Source organism: Xenopus laevis, chromosome 3L (genome assembly GCF_017654675.1).
Source record: "Xenopus laevis strain J_2021 chromosome 3L, Xenopus_laevis_v10.1, whole genome shotgun sequence".
Lineage (NCBI taxonomy): Eukaryota > Metazoa > Chordata > Amphibia > Anura > Pipidae > Xenopus > Xenopus laevis.
The window spans coordinates 76502694-76523711 of record NC_054375.1 but is presented as its reverse complement, the minus strand read 5'-3'; the positions used below and the strand labels follow the sequence as shown (position 1 = coordinate 76523711).

The window sequence follows — 21018 nt, the reverse complement described above, 5'->3', positions numbered from 1 at the left end:
CAATGGAGTCAATGGCATTTGAATTCGCAAAATTCACGCTTCAAATTTTACAGATTATAAATTTGTAAGACTTACTGAAAATGATGGGTAGAATTTGTCATTGCATTCAAGTTGGGTTTTTTTTTTAACGTTTTTCTGTGATCAAGTTTTTTAATAAATAAAGCTGGCCATGTATTGCATGTATTGCCGATCGTACGATTTTCAGTGGGAGACTGTCACCAGCTTTGGTCGGACATAACTTTCGTACGATAGCGGTCAGGGGCAGAACATCGTCTGATCTCTTCTTTTACCACTTTATTTGATCTGTATGGTTAGTGAGAATGGGAAGTCCGTTCATTCATCCGATATTGCAGGTAACCTGCACGTCTATGGCCACCTTTAGCATACATATGAGATTTTCGAGTTTTTTTTTCAATTTAGGAGAAATTCAATTATTGATAAATCAAATCTTTGTCTCCTATGGCTGCCAACATTTTGGGCCCATTCATGATCTAATGATTTGGCCCCTGGGCCAGTGATTGGATCTTCATGGGGGGCCTATAGAGAGAAATGTATCTATCTACCAGTGAGGTCCAGATTAAAATCTGAATTAACCAACTTTCTTTCTATATTTCTATATTTTAAAAGACAGTGAAATACAATTTTGCATATTATATCATTCCAGTGCATGGCTATGTATGTCTTATCACATATTTCATACTATTAATTGTTCCAAATGCATAACGGATTAAAAGAACAGTTGACAAAACGCAGCATTAGCCTGCAGTCATCTTTATTGTGATGGTCACTATTAATTGCTCCAATTGGCACACCAAAGTGAAACAACCCTTAATATGCAGTAAGTGTATTAATGTACTTATACTAAGTCCCTTGTGTAATGATTGATAAGGCACTAGGTGAGCAGGAGAAATTACAGTGAACCTTCTGGAATACTATTCTGTAGTTCAGTGATGCATCATCTGGAGCATCCATCGGGTGGGGTACAGCTCTCAACATGCTCTCTCTCTTTAAGAGTCATAAACCAAAAATTTAGATTTTTCTACTGAACTAAAAATACTAAAGCAACTTTTCACTTTATGTTTATTAAACATTATTAGATAGTGTGTGGCAGTAAATGTGATTGCAGTGTTGCTCTGCAATTATAAACTATTTGTTGGTTGTCAGAAAATTATATTCTATAAACTGAAAGCATAAGAAAAAAGCAGTGCATTTGGTGCCCTTTCCTATCACATAGCAGCTGCATTTATGATCCAGACTCGTCTTGTTCTTGACTTCAGACATTCAGCAACAGATTTGCAGATACATAGCAGCCAATGCTCACAGCTTTCCATGACTGTCTTTGAGAAGTCATCACAGCTTTTTGCAGTTATGTAAACATCAATGCGGTTGCTGTGTGATTGGACCTTTTTTTACCGGTCTCTTGTAAGAAATACTAGTCATTTTCTTCCTTTAACATAGCTGAATAAGTGCACTTGCAACAAAAAAAAAAAAAGGTGGGGAGGAAAGCAATTTGCTTTAGATGTATTGCATTTAATTGAATCATTCCCCTAATAGCTAACAATAACCTTATATTCTATGCATTTGTTTTGTACCGTCACTAGCCAATGGAGCAATGAAATTCCTTAACTGATTCTTTTTAAAATAGATGGGGAGAAGAAAGCATGGTATGTTGCTAAATCTCTTTTCATAAGCACTGCGGTGAAACAACTCCAATCCTTGTTAGAAAATTGCAGAGTCTGGGACTGACAAAGAGCTCATGCTTGTTCTATTGTTAATGTTCTAATGTCCTGAGAGTGGAGCCCTTTACAGCTGCATGGATCCTGCCTGGCTCAGCTGTACTATTTGACAAGAGGAGGTTTGTCAATTTCTGGTCACAATAGAGAGAGGGGTTTTCAGTGCCTGTTGCAGTGCTGAGCACAGTTGGGGATCAATGCTAGCCATTCAAACTGCACCCTCTTTCATTGCTTTGATTTGTTAATTCAAGACTAAAGGTCCACGAAGGGGGTTTAGGTTTTTAAAAAAAAAAAAAAAAAAAAAGCTGATGAACTGAGAGCGTTCATGGACTTGGCATGGCAGTTTCCATAGTTGGTGGCAAGTATTGGCTCTGAGGGAGCTGTGTCCTTGTTGACCCACTTGTTATTAAAATGCGCAAGCACTGTGCTTCTCAATATTTCAACCCTATTTCATTGTCAATACCACCTTCTGAGCCCTTCAGCTTGTTGGTTGCTCTAAAGATTCTCTTTAGATTGGTTTGAAAACTTCACCTTAAACACTAGATTAGACTGATGTTCTGTTTTCCGTGCTCCTGTTGATTTGTTGAACCTTTGCGGGGCTGGAAAGCAAGTAGCAGCTTGATGGGGAGACAGGCTGCTAATATGATTTACCAGTCTACAGTCATGCACAATAAGTGTGAATAAATACAAGGGTCTCACAGAATCAACCCTAGCCTTTCCTTTTCTCTTATTTTTACTTATCAGGAAAGTAATGCATGCCCTTACAGGAGCTTGGTGTGCTTTGAATAAGATACAAAACAATACCATTTCTTTTTTCAAAGTGGTTTGGAGCTGTCAAATACATTTTTTTCCTAAGAATGAGATGAGTACTGTTGTGCAGACAATATAAATTGCTCCATTTTTCATATAGAGTTATTGTATAACCGCTGCTAAATGTTTAACCCCTCATGCAAGTACAGTGTGTTTATAGGTATGTGTACCTTATTTAGACCATGGAGAAATGGAATGTATGTCACCGTACCATTTGCCATTTGATTATATTAAAACTAAACTACTTCTAACTATTGATTGTGAACTTTTGTGTTTAAACTCAATGTATCTAGGCACATGAAAACTCATGTTGTTTTTATGAGAGAGGTCATATTAAAAACCGACAACCATGATGTCCCAGATATGGTTAGTTACCTGTTAACAACTGCATATTAAATCACAATATACAGCTAATAGTTACATGTTAACAACTGCATATTAAATCACAATATACAGCTAATAGTTACATGTTAACAACTGCATATTAAATCACAATATAAAGCTAATAGTTGCATGTTAACAACTGCATATTAAATCACAATATACAGCTAATAGTTACATGTTAACAACTGCATATTAAATCACAATATACAGCTATTAGTTACATGTTAACAACTGCATATTACATCACAATATACAGCTAATGGGCTTTTTGTGTGACATGTTTACTGTTTTATCTTGTACCTTGTCAGGAATTTGCATTTGTAATCTTTCAAGTTGTGGTTCTTACCCTTTAAACCCTGTTCAAAGACAACATGGTACCCTTATTACAGTACAGGGATATTGAATTCTCTAGGCATAGGGATTAAAGAACTACACGACTCTGCTCTTCTACAGATAGATACACCTAGTATAAAAGCAAAAATAATATCTTCTACAGAAAATAAATTGCCTGAATAACAATGTTATCTGTAGTTCTACATAACATTGCACAGTTAAACTCAATTTGGCTACAGATAAGTCAGTAAAATGTTTTTATTTTTACTCTTCATCTTTTACATGCAACTAAAACGTTAATTCCTAGGAGGTAGAAATCTCCACATGAATGGATGGATCTAGTAGAAGAGACAAGGAAAATAGAGGAAATAGCTTATATGATATATAATAGAAGTAAATATTGGAACATATGGAAACCTTGACTTAAATACTTAAAAGACAAAGGAACAGTAAAGCAATAAAGCCATTATCTACTAGTAGAAACCCCTAGACTTTAACTTGGTATTATAGGCTCAAGCCTACACAATTTTATACTTTGAATAAATATTAGAACCTAGTTTTAGGAAAATGGCTGTATAATGAGTAGTTAAAAACGTGTTGTATTTATTTACATTTAATTGCTTGTAGGAAAAGTGTTCTCTATTAGGCAGATGCAGAATTTGGAAAAAGAACTAGATTTGCAACCCCCCCATGAGCCTGCTAGAAAAAAATCCCAATATTTTACCTGATGATAGATGTTTGTATGTGTGTGTTTTTTGTAGCCATTCGGTTTCTATGTATATGAAAAGATGTACACTGTACTTGTGTAATGATGTGCCCTACGTGATGTACTAACAGAAACCAGGCACATTGAGTGGGCAATATATTTCTGCATCCCTCTACAGGCAGAAAATATGAGGAATTTTGGGAACTCTATTTTAGCACCAGCTTGGTTGCCATATCCTTAACCCTGTGGTTAACTGCAAGACAAAGAGAAGTCTGATGAAGAGCACAGAACGCTGCAATATACTGTACTGTAGATGGCAAAAAAAGCTGTGTCCCATTAAGGAATGGAGATCTCAAGAGGAAGCTCAGGGTATGGAAGTGATGTAAACAGAGTCACAACTTTTGTTGTGGAAGATAAATATTTTTTCTGCTAATTTCACTTGCAGAAGTTCTGTCTGAATTTACACAGGACTTTGATTTATGCAGCAACAAAAAAAAAAGATACCAAAGCCGGGTATTGGCCAAAACTTTTCATCTTCTGTGTGAATGCACAATGCTACTCTTATTTACACTTCTGTGCACCTTGTTAGAAAAACAGGAAATTACATGAGGAAAGGATTTAAGCCCCTCTCCTGCGGAGAGACTCCCGATGAACTGGGCAGGGACAGCAGATCTCAATAAATGTAATCTCTTACTACTTAACAGGATCACATCCTTTCTGTTTTGAGTCTGGCTGAGTAGCAGTTGTCCTTCAGTCTATATGAAAAACAAAGAAACAACAATATTGCGTTAAGCCTTCCTAAGCTTTTGTTTTTTTTCTTTTTAACTTCATTTGAATGAATTGGTAGCGGAAGAAAAAAAACATTTGTGTCCTGTTTTATATGAAAAATAAATGCATGGCAAATATGGACTTTTACTGACCCACTGTTTGCAGAGAAAAAGCTTTGCAGGTAAGGCAGGGAAATCTAGCCTGGCACATTATCAAGCTGATATTTCTCGCTTCTTAATTACTAGCGTTGCATCCAAAGAACTACAAATGATTAGACATTTGTTTCAAGTTTTTTTTTTTCCTATCTTAATTTAGCTTCTTCCTATATTTTGTCAAGCCAATTGTAATGTTAGTGCTTATAAGCTGAACAGCTAGTGTTAATTCACATAAAGAACAGTCCAGGTCAAGATACTTGATTTCCTGGCAAAACATACAATTCTTTTATCAGGAAATTATGGCATTATTGACTCCGAGTGCTGCTCTGTCATCATTTCAGAGTGTTTCATTAGTACTCATTACCGGATCTGTTAAATTCATACTGCACAATCTTTTTTTTTTTGTCTCCCTCCCAGCAATGGTACAACAGCTCCATAAAAGTCATATGCGTGTGGCTGGCTGACAGACTAGATCTTCAACTGCATGTTTATCAGCTAAAAACCATCATCAAGATTGTTAAGGTAAACCTTGCTTATTCTATTTAAAGGCACAGCCATGTATAAGTTTTGTGTATTTTTTTAAAAAAGGGCTCACATGTGAAATCCACATCTATTTATGTTTGTGCCTTAATATTGTCTGTACTAGCCAGGTTAGTGACAAAGTAAAGAGAGTATTAAATTAGAAAATGTGTATATTCTACAAAAAAGAAACCCCCCTTTTTTAAAATGTAAACACCCCCACAAATAAACAGTAAATATGTGCAGGGAGGGGCTGCATTTCTTGTAACTGCAGTCAGACTCAAGTACATTAGTAGCAGTATATGTTATTTATATTGCAGTGCTTTAAAGAGATTGTACATCAGCCCCTGTCCAATCTACGGTCCCTATCACATTCACAAGTTCTTGAGTGTTCTTATTTTATTTTAAGCATCTGTCAATTTGCAGCCCTCCAAATATCATCTGCCACATCTCTACACATGTATCTGTATACACAAGACATACACGGAGCACTGTGCTCATAGAACAATACAGCAAATTCTTTTACTACATTCACTACATGGCTCTGTTCGAACAGTTTTTTTCATCCGTTGGTTACACCATATAAACAGCTAGTGGTTAAACACCCAAACCTGGCAATTGATGTCATTTACTCATTTCTATTCAAACCTTACATCATACACATACTTTTTTTCATTTTTCTGCATTTAAGAAGCACTCCTAAAAATATGTTAACTATGACTTTGTTGAACATGAAGTTCTTAAAGATCTAAAACATGTTTCCATTGTATTAGTGATTTGTTTCAGAATCATTTTCTCCCAAATGATGACAAGTTAATTTTCTCTTTCCAGCTGAGTCGAGCACACGTGTAATAAATACATGCATCAATGCAGCATCTGGGGCTAGGCTTTATTTCAAAAATTGATATCTCTAAACACTAAGCACATCCTTGCAAAAATAACTATTAGGAACATTTAGAGAGACTAAAGCAGCAAATGATCAGATAATTGCCTAGCATCTAAAAACACTTGATTCTACTCATCTGTATGATTTATCCTCCTAAAAAAAAAAACGTACCTTTTACGTTTACATTATAATTAGAACAAAAGCTGATGATCATAAGAACAAAATTGTACAACTTAAGCATCGGGCATGGAGATGATTTCAAAGGTTAAGAAGCAGTAGAAAAGAAATCTATAAATGAAGCTATTTATTCCATCTCCATAAACGGATCCTTTTGGACATGTGCGATATATTGGTTCAGTCTTCACAGCTTCATATTACACTCAAAACTTCCTGAAAATCATATGTGTTAAAGAACGGTTTTTATCAGGTTCCTATGATCAAGTAGTTCAGAGATTGTATTGCCTGGATTACTCCCAGTTCAGTATTTATTTTCTTTAGTGTCGGGGCTTTTAATGACCAATTCAGTGAAAAAATAAAAACAGGGTAAATAGATAAGCTGTGCAAAATAAAAACTGTTGTAATATAGTTAGTTAGCCAAATATGTAATGTATAAAGGCTGGAGTGACTGGATGTCTAATGTAATAGCCAGAACCCAACTTCTTGTTTTACAGCTCTATAACTCTGAGTTAGTCAACTTGAGGGGGCCACATGGGACATTTCTGTTCAGTGAGATTGTAATTGATCCTCAGCATTCAGCTCAGATTCAAAAGCAACAAATATGATCCATGTGCCCCCCCTCAAGTCTCTGATTGGTTACTGCCTGGTAACCAATGATATTTGTTAAAGAACGGTGGAAACCAAGAGCGCTGCAAAGCAGGAAATAATGTTCTGGCTATTATGTATTATCCACCTACTCCAGCCTTTATAGATGACATTTTAGGCTAACTTATATGAAGCCATTTTTTTAAATTTTGCACAGTCTATCTATTTACCTGTTTTTTATTTTTACACGGGATGCAGTTAGCATCTTGTTGCTCCATCCAATCATAGCTGGTTTGCCAGTACTGAAAACCTGGCCTATTGACAGCCTCTTAAAGGGGTGGTTCACCTTTAAGGAAACTTTTAATGTGTTCTAGAATGGCTAAGTCTAAGCAACTTTTCAATTGGTCTTCGTTATCTATTTATTTTCTATAGTTTTTAAATTATTTTTTCTTCTGACTCTTTCCAGCTTTTTAAATGGGGGGGGGGGTCACTGACCCCATCTAAAACAAATGCTCTGTAAGGCTACAAATGTATTGTTATTGCTACTTTTTATTACTCATCTTTCTATTCAGGCCTCTCCTATTCATATTCCATCAAATCAGTGCATGGTTGCAAATAATAAAAAATGAAAACCAATTGAAATTGTCTCAAAAGTCACTCTCTACATTATACTAAAAGTTATGCCAAAGGTGAACAACCCCTTTAATTGCTCATAAATGGCCAACCCAGAAGTGGCAGAATATGCAGTCTTCCTCATCTCTCACATGTTGGCCTAGCAAGTGCCCAGTGGTTATTTGTTAATGACTTTAAAGGAGAACTAAATCTCCCACAGCCAAAAGTCTCTGCTGGCCCCACTCCCTGCCTCCCGCCTGCACAGTGTTACCCCAGACTTGTGTCCTCTCAAGAAATACTGACCGTACATGCAGAGTCAGCGCTGTGGAGCTCACGGGCCACATTTTCGGCGCTTTGGTAATCTTTGTAGAATGAGCAGTTTATTGGCGCATGTGCAGTCGGAGCTTTTTTCTAGTTCGTGACAACTGCGCATGCGCATGACGGAAAGGGAAAGAAGACCCGACGAATACCGAAGGGACAGAAGATGCGCCTGTGAGCTCTGCTGCGCTGACTCTGCATGTGCAGTCAGTATTTCTAGAGGGGACACAATTCTGGGGTAACACCGTGCAGGGGGGGAGGTGGGTGGCCATGGGGGGTTTAGCTCGCCTTTAAGTTCCATCTGTTGAGTCTACAGGGCTCATTTAAAAAGGTGGCCATTCATTAGTAAAAGCCACTCCTTGCAATTCTGCATAGCTGCACATATATTTTCTGTTCATTGACCCCCCCCCCCCTTACAAAGAATTGTGTGCAACTGTAACTATTGCTGGGGAGCCCTAAAGCTACCTCCACCCTGAACATGGTAGGAGCTGCAGTATTCCCTCAGCCTGTCAGCTGACACACCAGACATGCACCAAAAGAATTTCAGGCTCACATTGTTTTAATGCCACATGCCAGGAGTGACAGCACCCCCAAAAATAGTGTTAGTTTTGATGTACTGAATGCAACAGCACTGGAATTGTGCTAGAATTTATTCCCACTACTTGTTGCACTCGCACTTGTGAATTATAAGCCCTTACATCTCCATTATGATGACAAGGATTGGTCTTCCAACACTAGTTGGTAATGTGAAGTGCATTGTCCTGGAAGTAGATATCCGTATACAAACATTAATTATAACTCAATGTGCTGTTATTCCTTGGAAAGAATGATGAGCATAACTTCTATTGCAACTAGATTGCCCAGTCAAATTATTGTGGAAAAGAACCAGAGTATTTTTCAGGCTTTAACTTAAATATGAAATATTTGTTTTGAGTGGGTTAATAGAATTTTATCATTTGGCTAACCTGTAAGAAACTGTTATCCAAATTCCAATGCATTTTTCAATTCTCACAAAGTTTTACTGACATAAGCTGAACACTCCCAAGTAAACCTTCTCCAGATGGTTGTTTTTAGTTTAAAGAGTGAAAAAAAAGTGCGAAGCGGTGAGGAAAATGTTAGCCTTTGTTAAATTTATTTTGCAATGTGTGAAAAACATGAATAGCAAAATCAAAATGTAAAAAGAAAAAAAAAAGTTCCCTGTATGTATAATGTGCCTGTGATAATATTTATTTACTTGGCCATACTGAGAGCACACCTGTGCGTTTTCTTTCTACTCAACTAACCAGTTGGCAAGATTCAGAATGCATGAAACCTGGTTCATCACTAAACACTTCTTCCGACCATTCGAAAACTGAAAAAGTGCAAAACATTTGTACAAAAGAAGATGTTTCTATGTTGGCTCTTTACAGGTCACAATCAAGCTGAGCCAGTTACAACTTCATAAGACCAAAAATATATTCCAAAACATTCTTTAGTTTAAAAAAAAAAAAGTTTAAAAAATGATTCATTTAGCATAAATATTAAAAGTAGGCATTCAGACCAATGCTCCGCCTTACGCGTTTCGTACCCACCGGCACTTATTCATAGGCATTACTGTTGCTCCATTTGGTCACAAAATTTATACCCCAGGAGATCCCTCCCCAACAGGGGCGCGCCGCCAATGAGGCGAGATGAGCCGCTCGCCTCAGGCGGCAGCGCCTGAAAGGATTCCAGGGGCGGCAAAAAGCCGCTCCTGCACCTTTAAGAGCCGAATTTCCGGTTTTTGAACCAGAAATTCGGCTGTACTATTGCGAGAGAGCGCAATTGCGCTCTCCGCAATAGTGTTTCTGCCTCCCCTCCCGACACGTAAGTTGGTGAGGGGGGGCGGCATTGCAGGAGCCGCCTCAGACGGCTCCTTAGTCAGAATCGGCGCTGCTCCCCAAACATTAAAAACAATCACGTGTTGCCACCTCACGTCTACTCTTAAAACAATATACACATCTTCCTCAATTTGGTCATATTAACATAATTTTCCTGCCTATACTCTATTATATCACAAAATCTTTACAATAAATGTATCAGGGATACCCGATTCAAACAATTTTGCATAGCAACCACTGCCATATAGTCTAGGTCAGGTTTTCTTTCCCTATAATATTGTGTATATATATATATATATATATATATATATATATATATCACGTTATTTTAATTGCTCTATATCACCCTCTTCCTACCTCATTATAGGTTTATCACCTCACATTACAAGTTAAGTAAAGCATGTTACATCAAATTCATAGTTTAAACCAAGTGGCAAATAGTAGATCACCTCCTTTACTTCCCAATCTCACCTTTTCTATTCCCTGTACAGAGAAGCATGACAAATCACTTCCATTACATTGCGAAAAATGTCTTGTTATATTACTTTTTACAACCGCTTTTGGATTTTTTATTTGACTCAGATGTTCACGTATCCGCTCTTTTAATGTTCTACTTGTACAGCCCACATATTGTTTTTGACACAATAAACCACTGTGGATGCATTGATATAATCTCTTATTTTAAAACTGGTATTCGTTACAGTAGACTTAAATTCTTTTGAGAGTTTAATATGTTGGCAAGATCTACATCTACGGCTGCCACACTTGTAGCAACCTTCTATCCTCAAAAAAGCTCATATTATCTCCCTTGATCATCTCCCTGTACATACTTGGTGATAAATGGTGTATGGGATCCCTCAGTGTATGGGATCGCCTTGGTATACTGTTTACTCCTCCTTTCAGTATTTTATGAAAGGTATTTTACTGAAAGTAGGAGTAAACAGTATACCAAGACATTTTATGCAATGTAAATTTTTTAAAAACATGAATTCTAAATTTGACCTTTGATAAATGTGCCTCATACTATTAGTACAGACAATACTAATAAAAAAGTGATCTCAATTATCATAGTCATGTAAGCCCACTTGATTGATTTCACAGTTATATAGTGAATTGAGTTTATCAAAAATGGATTAAATCTTTTCCCAACGATAATGGAAGAAAATTAGTTTCCAGTATCACAAAAAATTCGGGATTTTTTTAAAATAAAATAGGACTTTTAAAAAATCACAAATTTTTCTGAATTTATTAAGCCCCGAGAATGGAAATGTTTGAATCTGAAAATCCGGCATATCTCAGACCTGTTGAGGTTGCATAAAAGTCAATGGGAGAAGTCCCAATGATTTTTTGATGTGCGCTGGGTTTTGTGTAATACCCCGAAGTTTTCTTGTGAAAATTATGAAGAAAATCATGTAAATATCGGATGTAAAAATCTGAAAAAATCTTATTTTTTCCCGCAAAGCTAATTTTCGGGAAAATATAATAATAAATAGTCGTAAAAAACCGAACAGATTTGAACGGAGTTAGTAGCAAAAAATATTGAGATAAATTCAGACTTTGATAAATTATTTAAACAGTTTTTTAAAGGTATAAATGAAACCCTTTCTGTTCTCTGCACTACTGGTATGTTAATGCTGGCTTTTGCTACAGTTTCAGGAGTCAGAAGCAAAAGTGCATAGAATATAAACAGTCCAGCAGACATTGCTTTCAGTAGCAATTGCATTTACATAAAACTTTCAAACCACTGAAAATATGAGAAAGATTCTTAGAATACTTTGGCTTATTGATTAAAAAATGTTGTTGAGGGGGCATCAGCCCTGACTACTCTATTATGATCATTTTATTAAATTCATGGGTCATTAGTGTGTTAATAAACGTTTACATAATATTTTAGTTTTGAATGGAAGAGCAGTACGGGCCTGATAGATAAATACACATGAGCATTCTAATCCTCTCTAAATCCATATCCATTTTATTCTTCCTAGAAAACCTACAGAGACTTCAGGCTGCAAGGTGTGATGGATGGAACACTGAATAATAAAACGTACGAGACTGTTCACAACCGTTTAACAGTGGAAGAGGCCACGGTTGCCGACTCTGATAGAGGAGGGCTTCAGGGAGTTACAATGAAAGACAGCGATGGTGAAGATGATTGACATCCCATATGTACTCACCTATAAATGTTAGCACATTTCCTCATTTCATGTCGTTGGTTCAGTTTGAAAAATAAATGTATTACTGTAGACAAACAAACGCAACCTACAGTTATTTGGGATTCCATGTTCACACAAGTAATAGTCTGAAGATGTTGGCCACAAACAGCAGTGTTTAGAAGGTAATGGATTGCAACAAATACTGTTTTGCCTGGGATTTTTTTTGTTTGTTTGTTTTTTTTTTAATGGGCAGTTGCAAAAAATGAAAGTGAGCAGGGATTGGCACTCCAGTTGCTATGGTACAAACATGGAATCTGTTATCTGGAATCCTGGGAAATAAGACCTTGTTATTTCAAATAGTGTCATCTTTGTTCCTATGATTTGTAATGTATGCATTTGCTTTTTCTCTCTTTTAATATATTATCTAATCTAGCATACATTTTCGGTGATTGTAAAAAAAATAAAAAAATCCCTTTGATTTTTTTTTTTTTTGTTTAAATTCTATTAGCGGCCTTAAGGTGTGGTCTCTTATTGGGATAGACCCCAGGTCCAATCATTCTGGATAATCGTTATAAAAGTAATTTTTTTTCTACAGGGTTTCCTTCTCCTTTAAGAACAATTAAAGTAAAGCAGTAGGTTATTTATTGGGATAATTCCTTTCCTATAAATAACATGTAAAATCTTCTCTCAAGACCATGAATTTCTTACTAAGAGTGTTGCTCTGTTGTAGAAAATACCTCTTGTAGGGAAAGGGAACGAAGCAGCATACCTTGTTACACTAAGGGGTCGATTCATCAAGAGTCGAATATCGAGGGTTAATTAACCCTCGATATTTGACTAGGAACTAAAATCCTTCGAATATCGAAGTTGAAGGATTTAGCGCAGATAGTACGATCGAAGGATAATTCCTTCGATCGAACGATTCGAAGGATTTAAATCCAACGATCGAAGGAATATCCTTCGATCAAAAAAACTTAGGAAAGCCTATGGGGACCTTCCCCATAGGCTAACATTGACTTCAGTAGCTTTTAGCTGCCGAACTAGGGGGTCGAATTTTTTTTTAAAGAGACAGTACTTCGACTATCGAATGGTCGCATAGTCGAACGATTTTTACTTCGAATCCTTCGATAGTCGTAGTCGAAGGTCGAAGTAGCCCATTCGATGGTCGAAGTAGCCCAAAAAAACTTCGAAATTCGAAGCTTTTTACCTTCGAATCCTTCACTCGAAGTTAATGAATCGGCCCCTAAATGTTAGGGGATAGAGGTCCCTATGCTAGATATATTTCATGCAATAGGGAGACACTATGCTAGGTATGTTCTCGACTGGTCACATCATGCTCATGCCTGGGTTACATGTTTGGACCAATATTCAAAACATTTTAAATATAGCCCCTACAGGATTAATAAATAGGTCAGACCTGTATCTGAAACTCCATGCTACATAATGTGAATTCACTTCTGTTCAGGAGGGAACAGATCAGGCAAGTGAGACTGTAAGGTAGACACCAGAAACAGGTACCTTATCTTTATTTACATAGATTTGCTCTATCTCTGCCCTGAAACCTATGTAAAAATCCTCTCTGTTTGGGAGTTTAGCTTCTATTTGCTGGACTGATATATGAAAGGAGCCACTGTATGCATAGGGTGTATATCCCCAATAGTAGATCTAGTTCTTCAGGCATCATTAAAACTGCCAAGCCCTTATTTGTAACTGTAAAACAAAAACTTTTAATAATCACGTTAATGTAAATTGTTTTGTGTTTCAAAAGGTTTTGATTTTTACTTTTAAAATCACACTTTTCATTGGGCAGTCAATAGTTTATTAGCAATGCAAAAACATAAGGCTGTGTCTTCTGTGCCAATTGATCATAAAGTACTTCATATGTTGGTGTTGCACCTCCCCGTGTTGACTTTTACGCCAATATATACAATTTGCACCTTAGCAGCTCCAGTTCAATGTGCATTCTGTTCTTCATTTCCCTACCACTAGTGTGCCAAGAGAATTCTGTATTTACAATAAAGTTTGATATTAACCATATTTGTGGCATTAGGATCGTCTCAATGGAATTGTTTCTTTAAAAATCACTGTACTATTGGGCACAGTTTCATGATTGTGAAAAGTATTTCAAGCTGCAAAAATGTGTCATTGTCATTTCTAAAGCAGTCGTATTTTCATAAAACTGATTCACAATAAAATGTTTGTATTTGTGCCTGAAAACAGTCCTATTTGTGTTATTTGTGTAATAATCGTTGCAGTATATAAATGGGTTATATTTTTATCGAAAGAAATGAGTTGCATACGTGTATAGTTGTATTTATGTTCCCTATGTTATAAGATGAAATTCTACATGAATCAGATGAAAGTTAGTGCAGGACTGACCAGACCAGGAACTGATCAGAGCCCACTGAGCATGTGAGTGTCGGAGACACTTTCCAAGATGGTGACCCCGTTACAAGTTTGAAGTCCTGGATCATTGCTGCTCTTGAGGGGCTGAAACTTTAGGCTGGTGCAATAAGTTCAGTATATAAAATATGGCATTTTTAGCCATATTCATGTTTAGGGTTTAGTTCTCCTTTAACCGATATGCCCATCTATAGTTTTTGAATTGTCTGTCTTCTAAATCTTTCCAGCTTTAAAATGGGGGTCACTGACCAATCAGTCATTATTCGTGATTACAATTTTATTTGTATTGTTACTCTTTATTACTTTTTCTATTCCCTCTCCTATTCATCTTCTTCATTCAATCAATGTAGGTAGAATCAGCATAATAATGTAATGAGACCTTAGTTTTACTGTTGACATTAAGGGGTTATTTATCAACGGTCGAGTTGATTTTCACCAGAAGAGTTCAAGTTTTCTAGGGTTTTTTTCTGTCAAAACTCAAACAAAAAAAAAAACTCATATTTTTTAAATTTTATTATTTTTTTTAATTTTTTTTAAAGCTAAATCTAAAAAAAACTCCAGCTAAAACATATTGAGGTCATGTAGAAGTAGATGCCCCTTGAACTATTTGAAGATGTTTGTAGCCTATGATGTTCGAGTTTGTTACGGTGGGTTTCACTCAAACTCGATTAATTTGAGCTATTTTAATTTTTATCACTGAAAACTCAACTCAATCAATTCGAGTATTCGAGTTTTTCACCCCGACTACACTGATTCAAGTTTTTTCATTAATTAGAAACCATTTGGGTTGTGAGTTCATTCAAGGTATAACAAAAAACCCAGAAACCTCTAAACCTTGACCATTGATAAATAACCCCCAAAATGTATGAGGGGTCATAAGTGAAAAAAAGACTGTGGGGAACATTTATCAAAGAGTGAAGATAGAGGTCGTCTCAGCCACTAGAGTGAAATTCCCGCCTCTCTTCATGCATTTCTATGGGATTTTGAAAGGCTTATTTATCAAAGGATGAACTTTCATTTTCACCCATTGATAAATACTCTTCGAAAAATCCCATAGAAATGAATGGAGAGTGGCGGAATTTCACTCTAGTGGACTAGAGTTGACTTCACTCTTTGATAAATATACCCCTATGATCACTGTCTGTATGTAAATTACAGGTATGGGATCCCTTTTCCAGAAACCCATTATCCATACATTTCTGAATTATGGGAAGCCCATAAACACTATTTTAGGCAAATAATGACAGTTTTTAAAAAAATTTTCTCTCTAATAAAACAGTGTTGTTCTACTTCCTGGTAACTAAGCTGCATGAATCCACGTTGATGGTGACCGATCCGGTTGGGTTTATTTAATATTTAAAATATCTTTATCAGAATTAAGGTATGGTATCCAAATTACAGAATGGTCCCTTATCCCAAGTCCAAAGCATTATGGATAATTGATCCCATAGCAATACTGACTGCCTGCTAAGTATGACATCTAGAATAGTGAAATAAGATACTCAGTATGAATTAACTGCATTGCAAAGATGGCACCTAAATACCAAAGCTGCCCACTGCCCACATGGTTATTAGTGATGTGTGAATTTCCAGCGAAATTCGTGAAACGGCGAAAAATACTTTCGTCAGCAAATTTTCGCGGGCGTTTCACAAATTTATGTGCCTACGGCGAATCGTGCAAATTCACGTCTGGCGAATAAATTCGCCCATCACTAATGGTGATCTATAGAGATCCTCAAATGTAAGTAAGTGCAACAAGGCCACACAATTCATACAGACAAATACAAGAGGAATATGTACTGAATAAATATGTACAGAATATGCTGGCACTATTTACATGACTAAATATACATAAAACGAGGAGAGATCTGAACACTGCTTGGATACTGACTCAATTACAGAATAAAGAGCCTGTTCCTTCCTTCTATAATAAGTCTGAACTTTTCATTACAGGTGAGAGGGTACTGGATAAAGATATTTTCAGTAATCCCATTAAATACCATTTGCTAGAAATGTGCATTTGTGTGATGGCATCAGTTCACAGTGCAGTATATTTAAAGTCATAGTGCAGTATATTCTGCTCTTTGTGTGAAACGAGTGCTTACATTGTAATGATAACACTTTGCACTTTTCACTCCTCTAAACGGTTTAGAGTCACTAGCTCCACACATCTGTACATTCTTTGTTTTGCCATACTGACATTTTCTTTTTTACATTTAACACCTCAGGAGGTGGAGAGGAAAATGTGTCTGTCTTTAAATTTAATTATACTATGTATGGATTTTAATTAAATTACAAACATCCAAATGTATTCTTTCCTGCTGCTAAACTACGCATCTCGTTCTTCTCTATTGGTAATGAAGGTCTTTCCACTAGCACATTGCAAAAATTACAGCACATTAATTAGCTAACTTTATTATTGCTATATAATGAAACAAGAGTTTGTGTAACATTCTATCTATGTAAAAACATTAACAAAATATAAAAATCTGACTCTGTGGTTTAAAATAGGATCTTCACCCGTGATGAAAGAAACTGAAATTCTGCTAATATACAGCCTCTAGACGCCTCCTATAGCCTTTGATGAGTGTTTGAATTCTAGATGGCTGCCAATTTGGTGTTGCCAGTAATCAGTATTGAGTAATTACATGCATTCAAATTAGCAAAATTACAAGGGTACCCACATTTTTGCACAGCTTTGTTCCGAAAACACCCCAGTACTCAGATGTTCCTGGGAAATGAAAGACATAGCACTGTTATCTTTTTTGTTGAAAGTGGAGTAAATTATTATGCAGGCTGAGAGGGGTTCCCAAACTTCTTCATATTACTTTATATTGATTAGAAATATTAATTGGTTTTAACATTATTTGTAACCATATTTGCTATTGATCGGACGTCCATTGACTTTAATGCATTTGGACAAAAGAGTGGCGCATACAAAAATTGTCGCTCGTGTTTTGCGAATTTCTCTGCAAAGCGAAACGGGACAGATTGGCCCATCACTACTGTCTACAAAATAAATTCAGAAATACTAGGGAATAACTGCCTGCCCCTAGTCATTCATTTTACACAATCATCTGATTTATTTTATCTTTAAAACACCAACCATCATACTTTCACAAATTTGCAGAGAAATTTGGAGAGAAAAGTTTTAATAGATTCATTCAATAAAAAAAGTCTATCTGATCATATTTCTTATTTTGGCCAGGTATCCAAACAAGTAGTTCTCATGTCTAAGCATGACAGGTTCAGAATGGGCTTCTGTTTCATTCAAAAGATAGAATACATGCCATTATCTTGATCGGCCCTGGGAACTTACTTACAAAGGTCTGCAATGTAAAATAACGGCAGCAAATCTGGCGTTCGAATGGCATAAAATAAAACACACTTGATAAATTCGCCAATTTTTTTACACAGCTTTTTACATTTTTTTTTTTTCAGTGAATTTCGTTTTAACACTAATAGGCCCCAAAATGTTGTATGTATTTATAGAAAACTTAATAGAGTTGTCATCAAGTGAACCTCTAATAATAAAACAGAGGGAACCCTGGAGCCACCACCTGATCAGCATGTGAGGGCAGCTCTAGTGTATGCAATGCCATGTATCAAAAGGTGCAGCTGTGCTCAATTTGGAATGGAAGAATTGATTGTTGCTGAGCGCAACTATACAGAACTATGCAGAGCAGATTTAGACATAAGGGCCTTTAAAGGAACGGTTCAGTGTGAAAATAAAAACTGTGTAAATAGATAGGCTGTGCAAAATAAATAATGTTTCTAATATAGTTGGTTAGCCAAAAATGTAATGTATAAAGGCTGGAGTGACTGGATGTGTAACACTATTTCTTGCTTTTGAGCTCTCTAACTCTGAGTTAGTCAGCGACTTGAACCACATGGTACATAACTGTTCAGTGAGTTTGCAGTTGATCCTCAGCATTCAGCTCAGATTCAAAAGCAACAGATATGACCCATGTGCCCCCCATGAAGTCGCTGATTGGTTACTGACTGGTAACATATCTGTGGAAATCAAGGGGCAGATTTATTAAAGGACAAAGTGGCCGTCGCTAGAGAAAATTTGCCAAAACAACATCACCAATTTACTAAGAGGCATAGAAGACAATTGATTAGCAAAAAAGCTCAGCCCTAACAAAGTTCCGCACCCTTTCAGGCGACTGATCATTACTCCACAAATTCAGTGCGAACTTTCCCATACGTTACCCCTTTTTGCCAGTCTGTTTTGTCAGGTTATACGTGGCAAATTGATAAGATGAAGCTACATACTCAACAAACGTGTCCATAACATCATATCCTGTATGCCAAAAAATCATAAAAGAAGACAAAACACTGGCATTGTTTCATATTTTAAAGTGGGATTATGTTTAAAACTTGTAATTGTTACATATATTTTTTGGGAATTGTTTTTTTAACCATTTGAAGCTCATGCCACATTTGTTTGAGGGTGGGCTCATGTCTAGGACATTAGAGGATCTTTTTTGTCTTTATTTTGCTCCCTTGGACATTTTTATTAATAAGTGGCCACTTCCAGCATTTTCACCAACACTCGCTAATAAATCCATATTTGTACCAGACACATTTAGCTTGACGTAAGCGCAAGTATGTTAATGATTACGTTTCGCTAGGAAGAAAGTTACACTAGCCAAACTTTGCATTTTGATAAATAAGCATATTGTGTGAGAATTAACGTTAGGGAAGTGTGGCAGAGCCAAGAGCGATGCAAGGCAGGAAATGGTGTTACACATCCAGTCACTCCAGCCTTTATACATTACATTTTTGTCTAACCCACTATATTAGATACATGTTTTATTTTAGCCTATCTATTTACCCAGTTTTTATTTTTATACTGAACTTTCCTTTAACGAAAGTGGTTTTAGGTGCAGCTCACTGCATCTGTGGACGTGAATGAGCCCTGCGATTTTCTTTGTGGGCCCAGAGATAATCTATTTTAAATCATCTTTAAAATCAAGACTACTATAAAAGAACACTCGCAATGCAAATATCTATTATTAGCTTAAAATGACATTTTCTTTATTATTTATATCTAAATATCTATCTATAATGTTTTAAAACCTGTCTTGGGGAAATGTGTTTCAGAAAGAAGTGACCATCTCCATTAATTGAACCGATAAAATGTAGTTTCACAAAGACCAAGTATCTCTTTAAAGTAATTCACACATTCCCAGCCTTAAAATCAGTAGCCAGACATAACTCCATGGGGAATTTTGCAATAATTGAGCTCTTTCCCCCATGTTCAGTGATTCCCTACCTGACATTTCTAATTACCGGTGACTTCTACTTACAGCCTTTGCTAATGGAGGAAGGACAAACCATATGCTGCTTTTGACGCTTTCATTCTAATCCCTATAAATCATGTAATGCTTAAATATAAAAAATAATTACAAAAGGTGGAAAGAAAATGGGAAATATTTTTAAAAGCAAGAGAAATTACTGCCTGCTAAATATACTCTAGAAACTATTAATAAACTATTAATAATGAGATAGAAAATGGTTATTATGCTGAATTAACATTAGAAATGCAATGCATTAGAAATGCAGCATTATCCAGAGTTTCTATAGGAGAATACTGTACCACCCCAAAGGGGGCTGAACATATTGATGATCACTAATTAGTAGCCACTAATGTTAATTGTTGAATGTTTTGCCAAGTATCATTTTATATAATTTTATTCTGTCATTTGTGCAAAATGTTTTGTGATTTAAGACCTTATGAATATAAATGTATAGAAAAGCTGGCTTTACTCACTTTATTGGCATAGACTACATTAAGAAATCGAATATTATCCTGAGCGCTGATATTGACTGCATTATAATAAACAGGTACATGCTCTTTACATTAGAGATATTTAAAGGGCACCTGTCACCTGAAAAATCTTTCCCCCGGTTGATGTTTGGGTTAAGAGAGGCCACACTCTGGAGCAATATTTACTGATATAATAAACACTACTTGCTGCTTTCCAGCTCTATTACTCTGAGCTAGTCAGTGACTTTAAGGGGGGCCACATGGGACAAATCCGCATTCAGCTCAGATTCAAAAGCAACAGATATGACCCATGTGCCCCCCCTCAAGTCTCTGATTGGTTACTGCCTGGTAACCAGGGTAACCAGTCAGTGTAAACCAAGAGAGCTGAAAAGCAGGAAGTAGTGTTCTGTTATGTTAGACATCCAGTCACTCCAGCCTTTATATATTACATATTTGGCTAACTAACTATATTAGAAAACATTTTTTTATTTTGCACAGCCTATCTATTTACCCAGTTTTTATTTTTACACTGAACAATTCCTTTAAATAGGTCACTTAATATGATATAAAAGTATCTGGTGTTTAAGTGTACATTTTGAACATAAAGGGGTAATTTATCAAAGGTCGCGTTTGTGGGGTTTTTTTCTACCTAGAATAAACTCACAATTTGAATGCTTATGAAAAAACCTGAATGTAAAACTTGATTGGATGCAATCTGGGGGGAAAAACTTGAATACTCGAACTGCACTAAAACAACCTTCATTACCTGCAATTGATCGAGTTTTAAAGTGAAAACCTCCGTAGAAAAAAACAAAAACCATGAATGCAAAAAGTATCATCA

The 21018-nt window shown here is 36.2% G+C and overlaps 1 protein-coding gene across 11 annotated transcripts in view; it reads left to right on the top strand.

The window, feature by feature from the left end:
- The window catches only part of cadps2.L (Ca++-dependent secretion activator 2 L homeolog), a 158763-nt gene extending 145942 nt beyond the window's left edge, over positions 1–12821 (top strand). For all 11 annotated transcript variants that reach the window (XM_041586407.1, XM_041586410.1, XM_041586409.1 and 8 more), the window contains 2 exons: positions 5307–5411; positions 11831–12821. In XM_041586407.1, coding sequence (XP_041442341.1) covers positions 5307–5411; positions 11831–12001 — 276 coding nt within the window. In that variant the 3' untranslated portion in view covers positions 12002–12821. The remainder of the gene's footprint in view (positions 1–5306; positions 5412–11830) is intronic.
- Positions 12822–21018: the final 8197 nt, after the last annotated feature.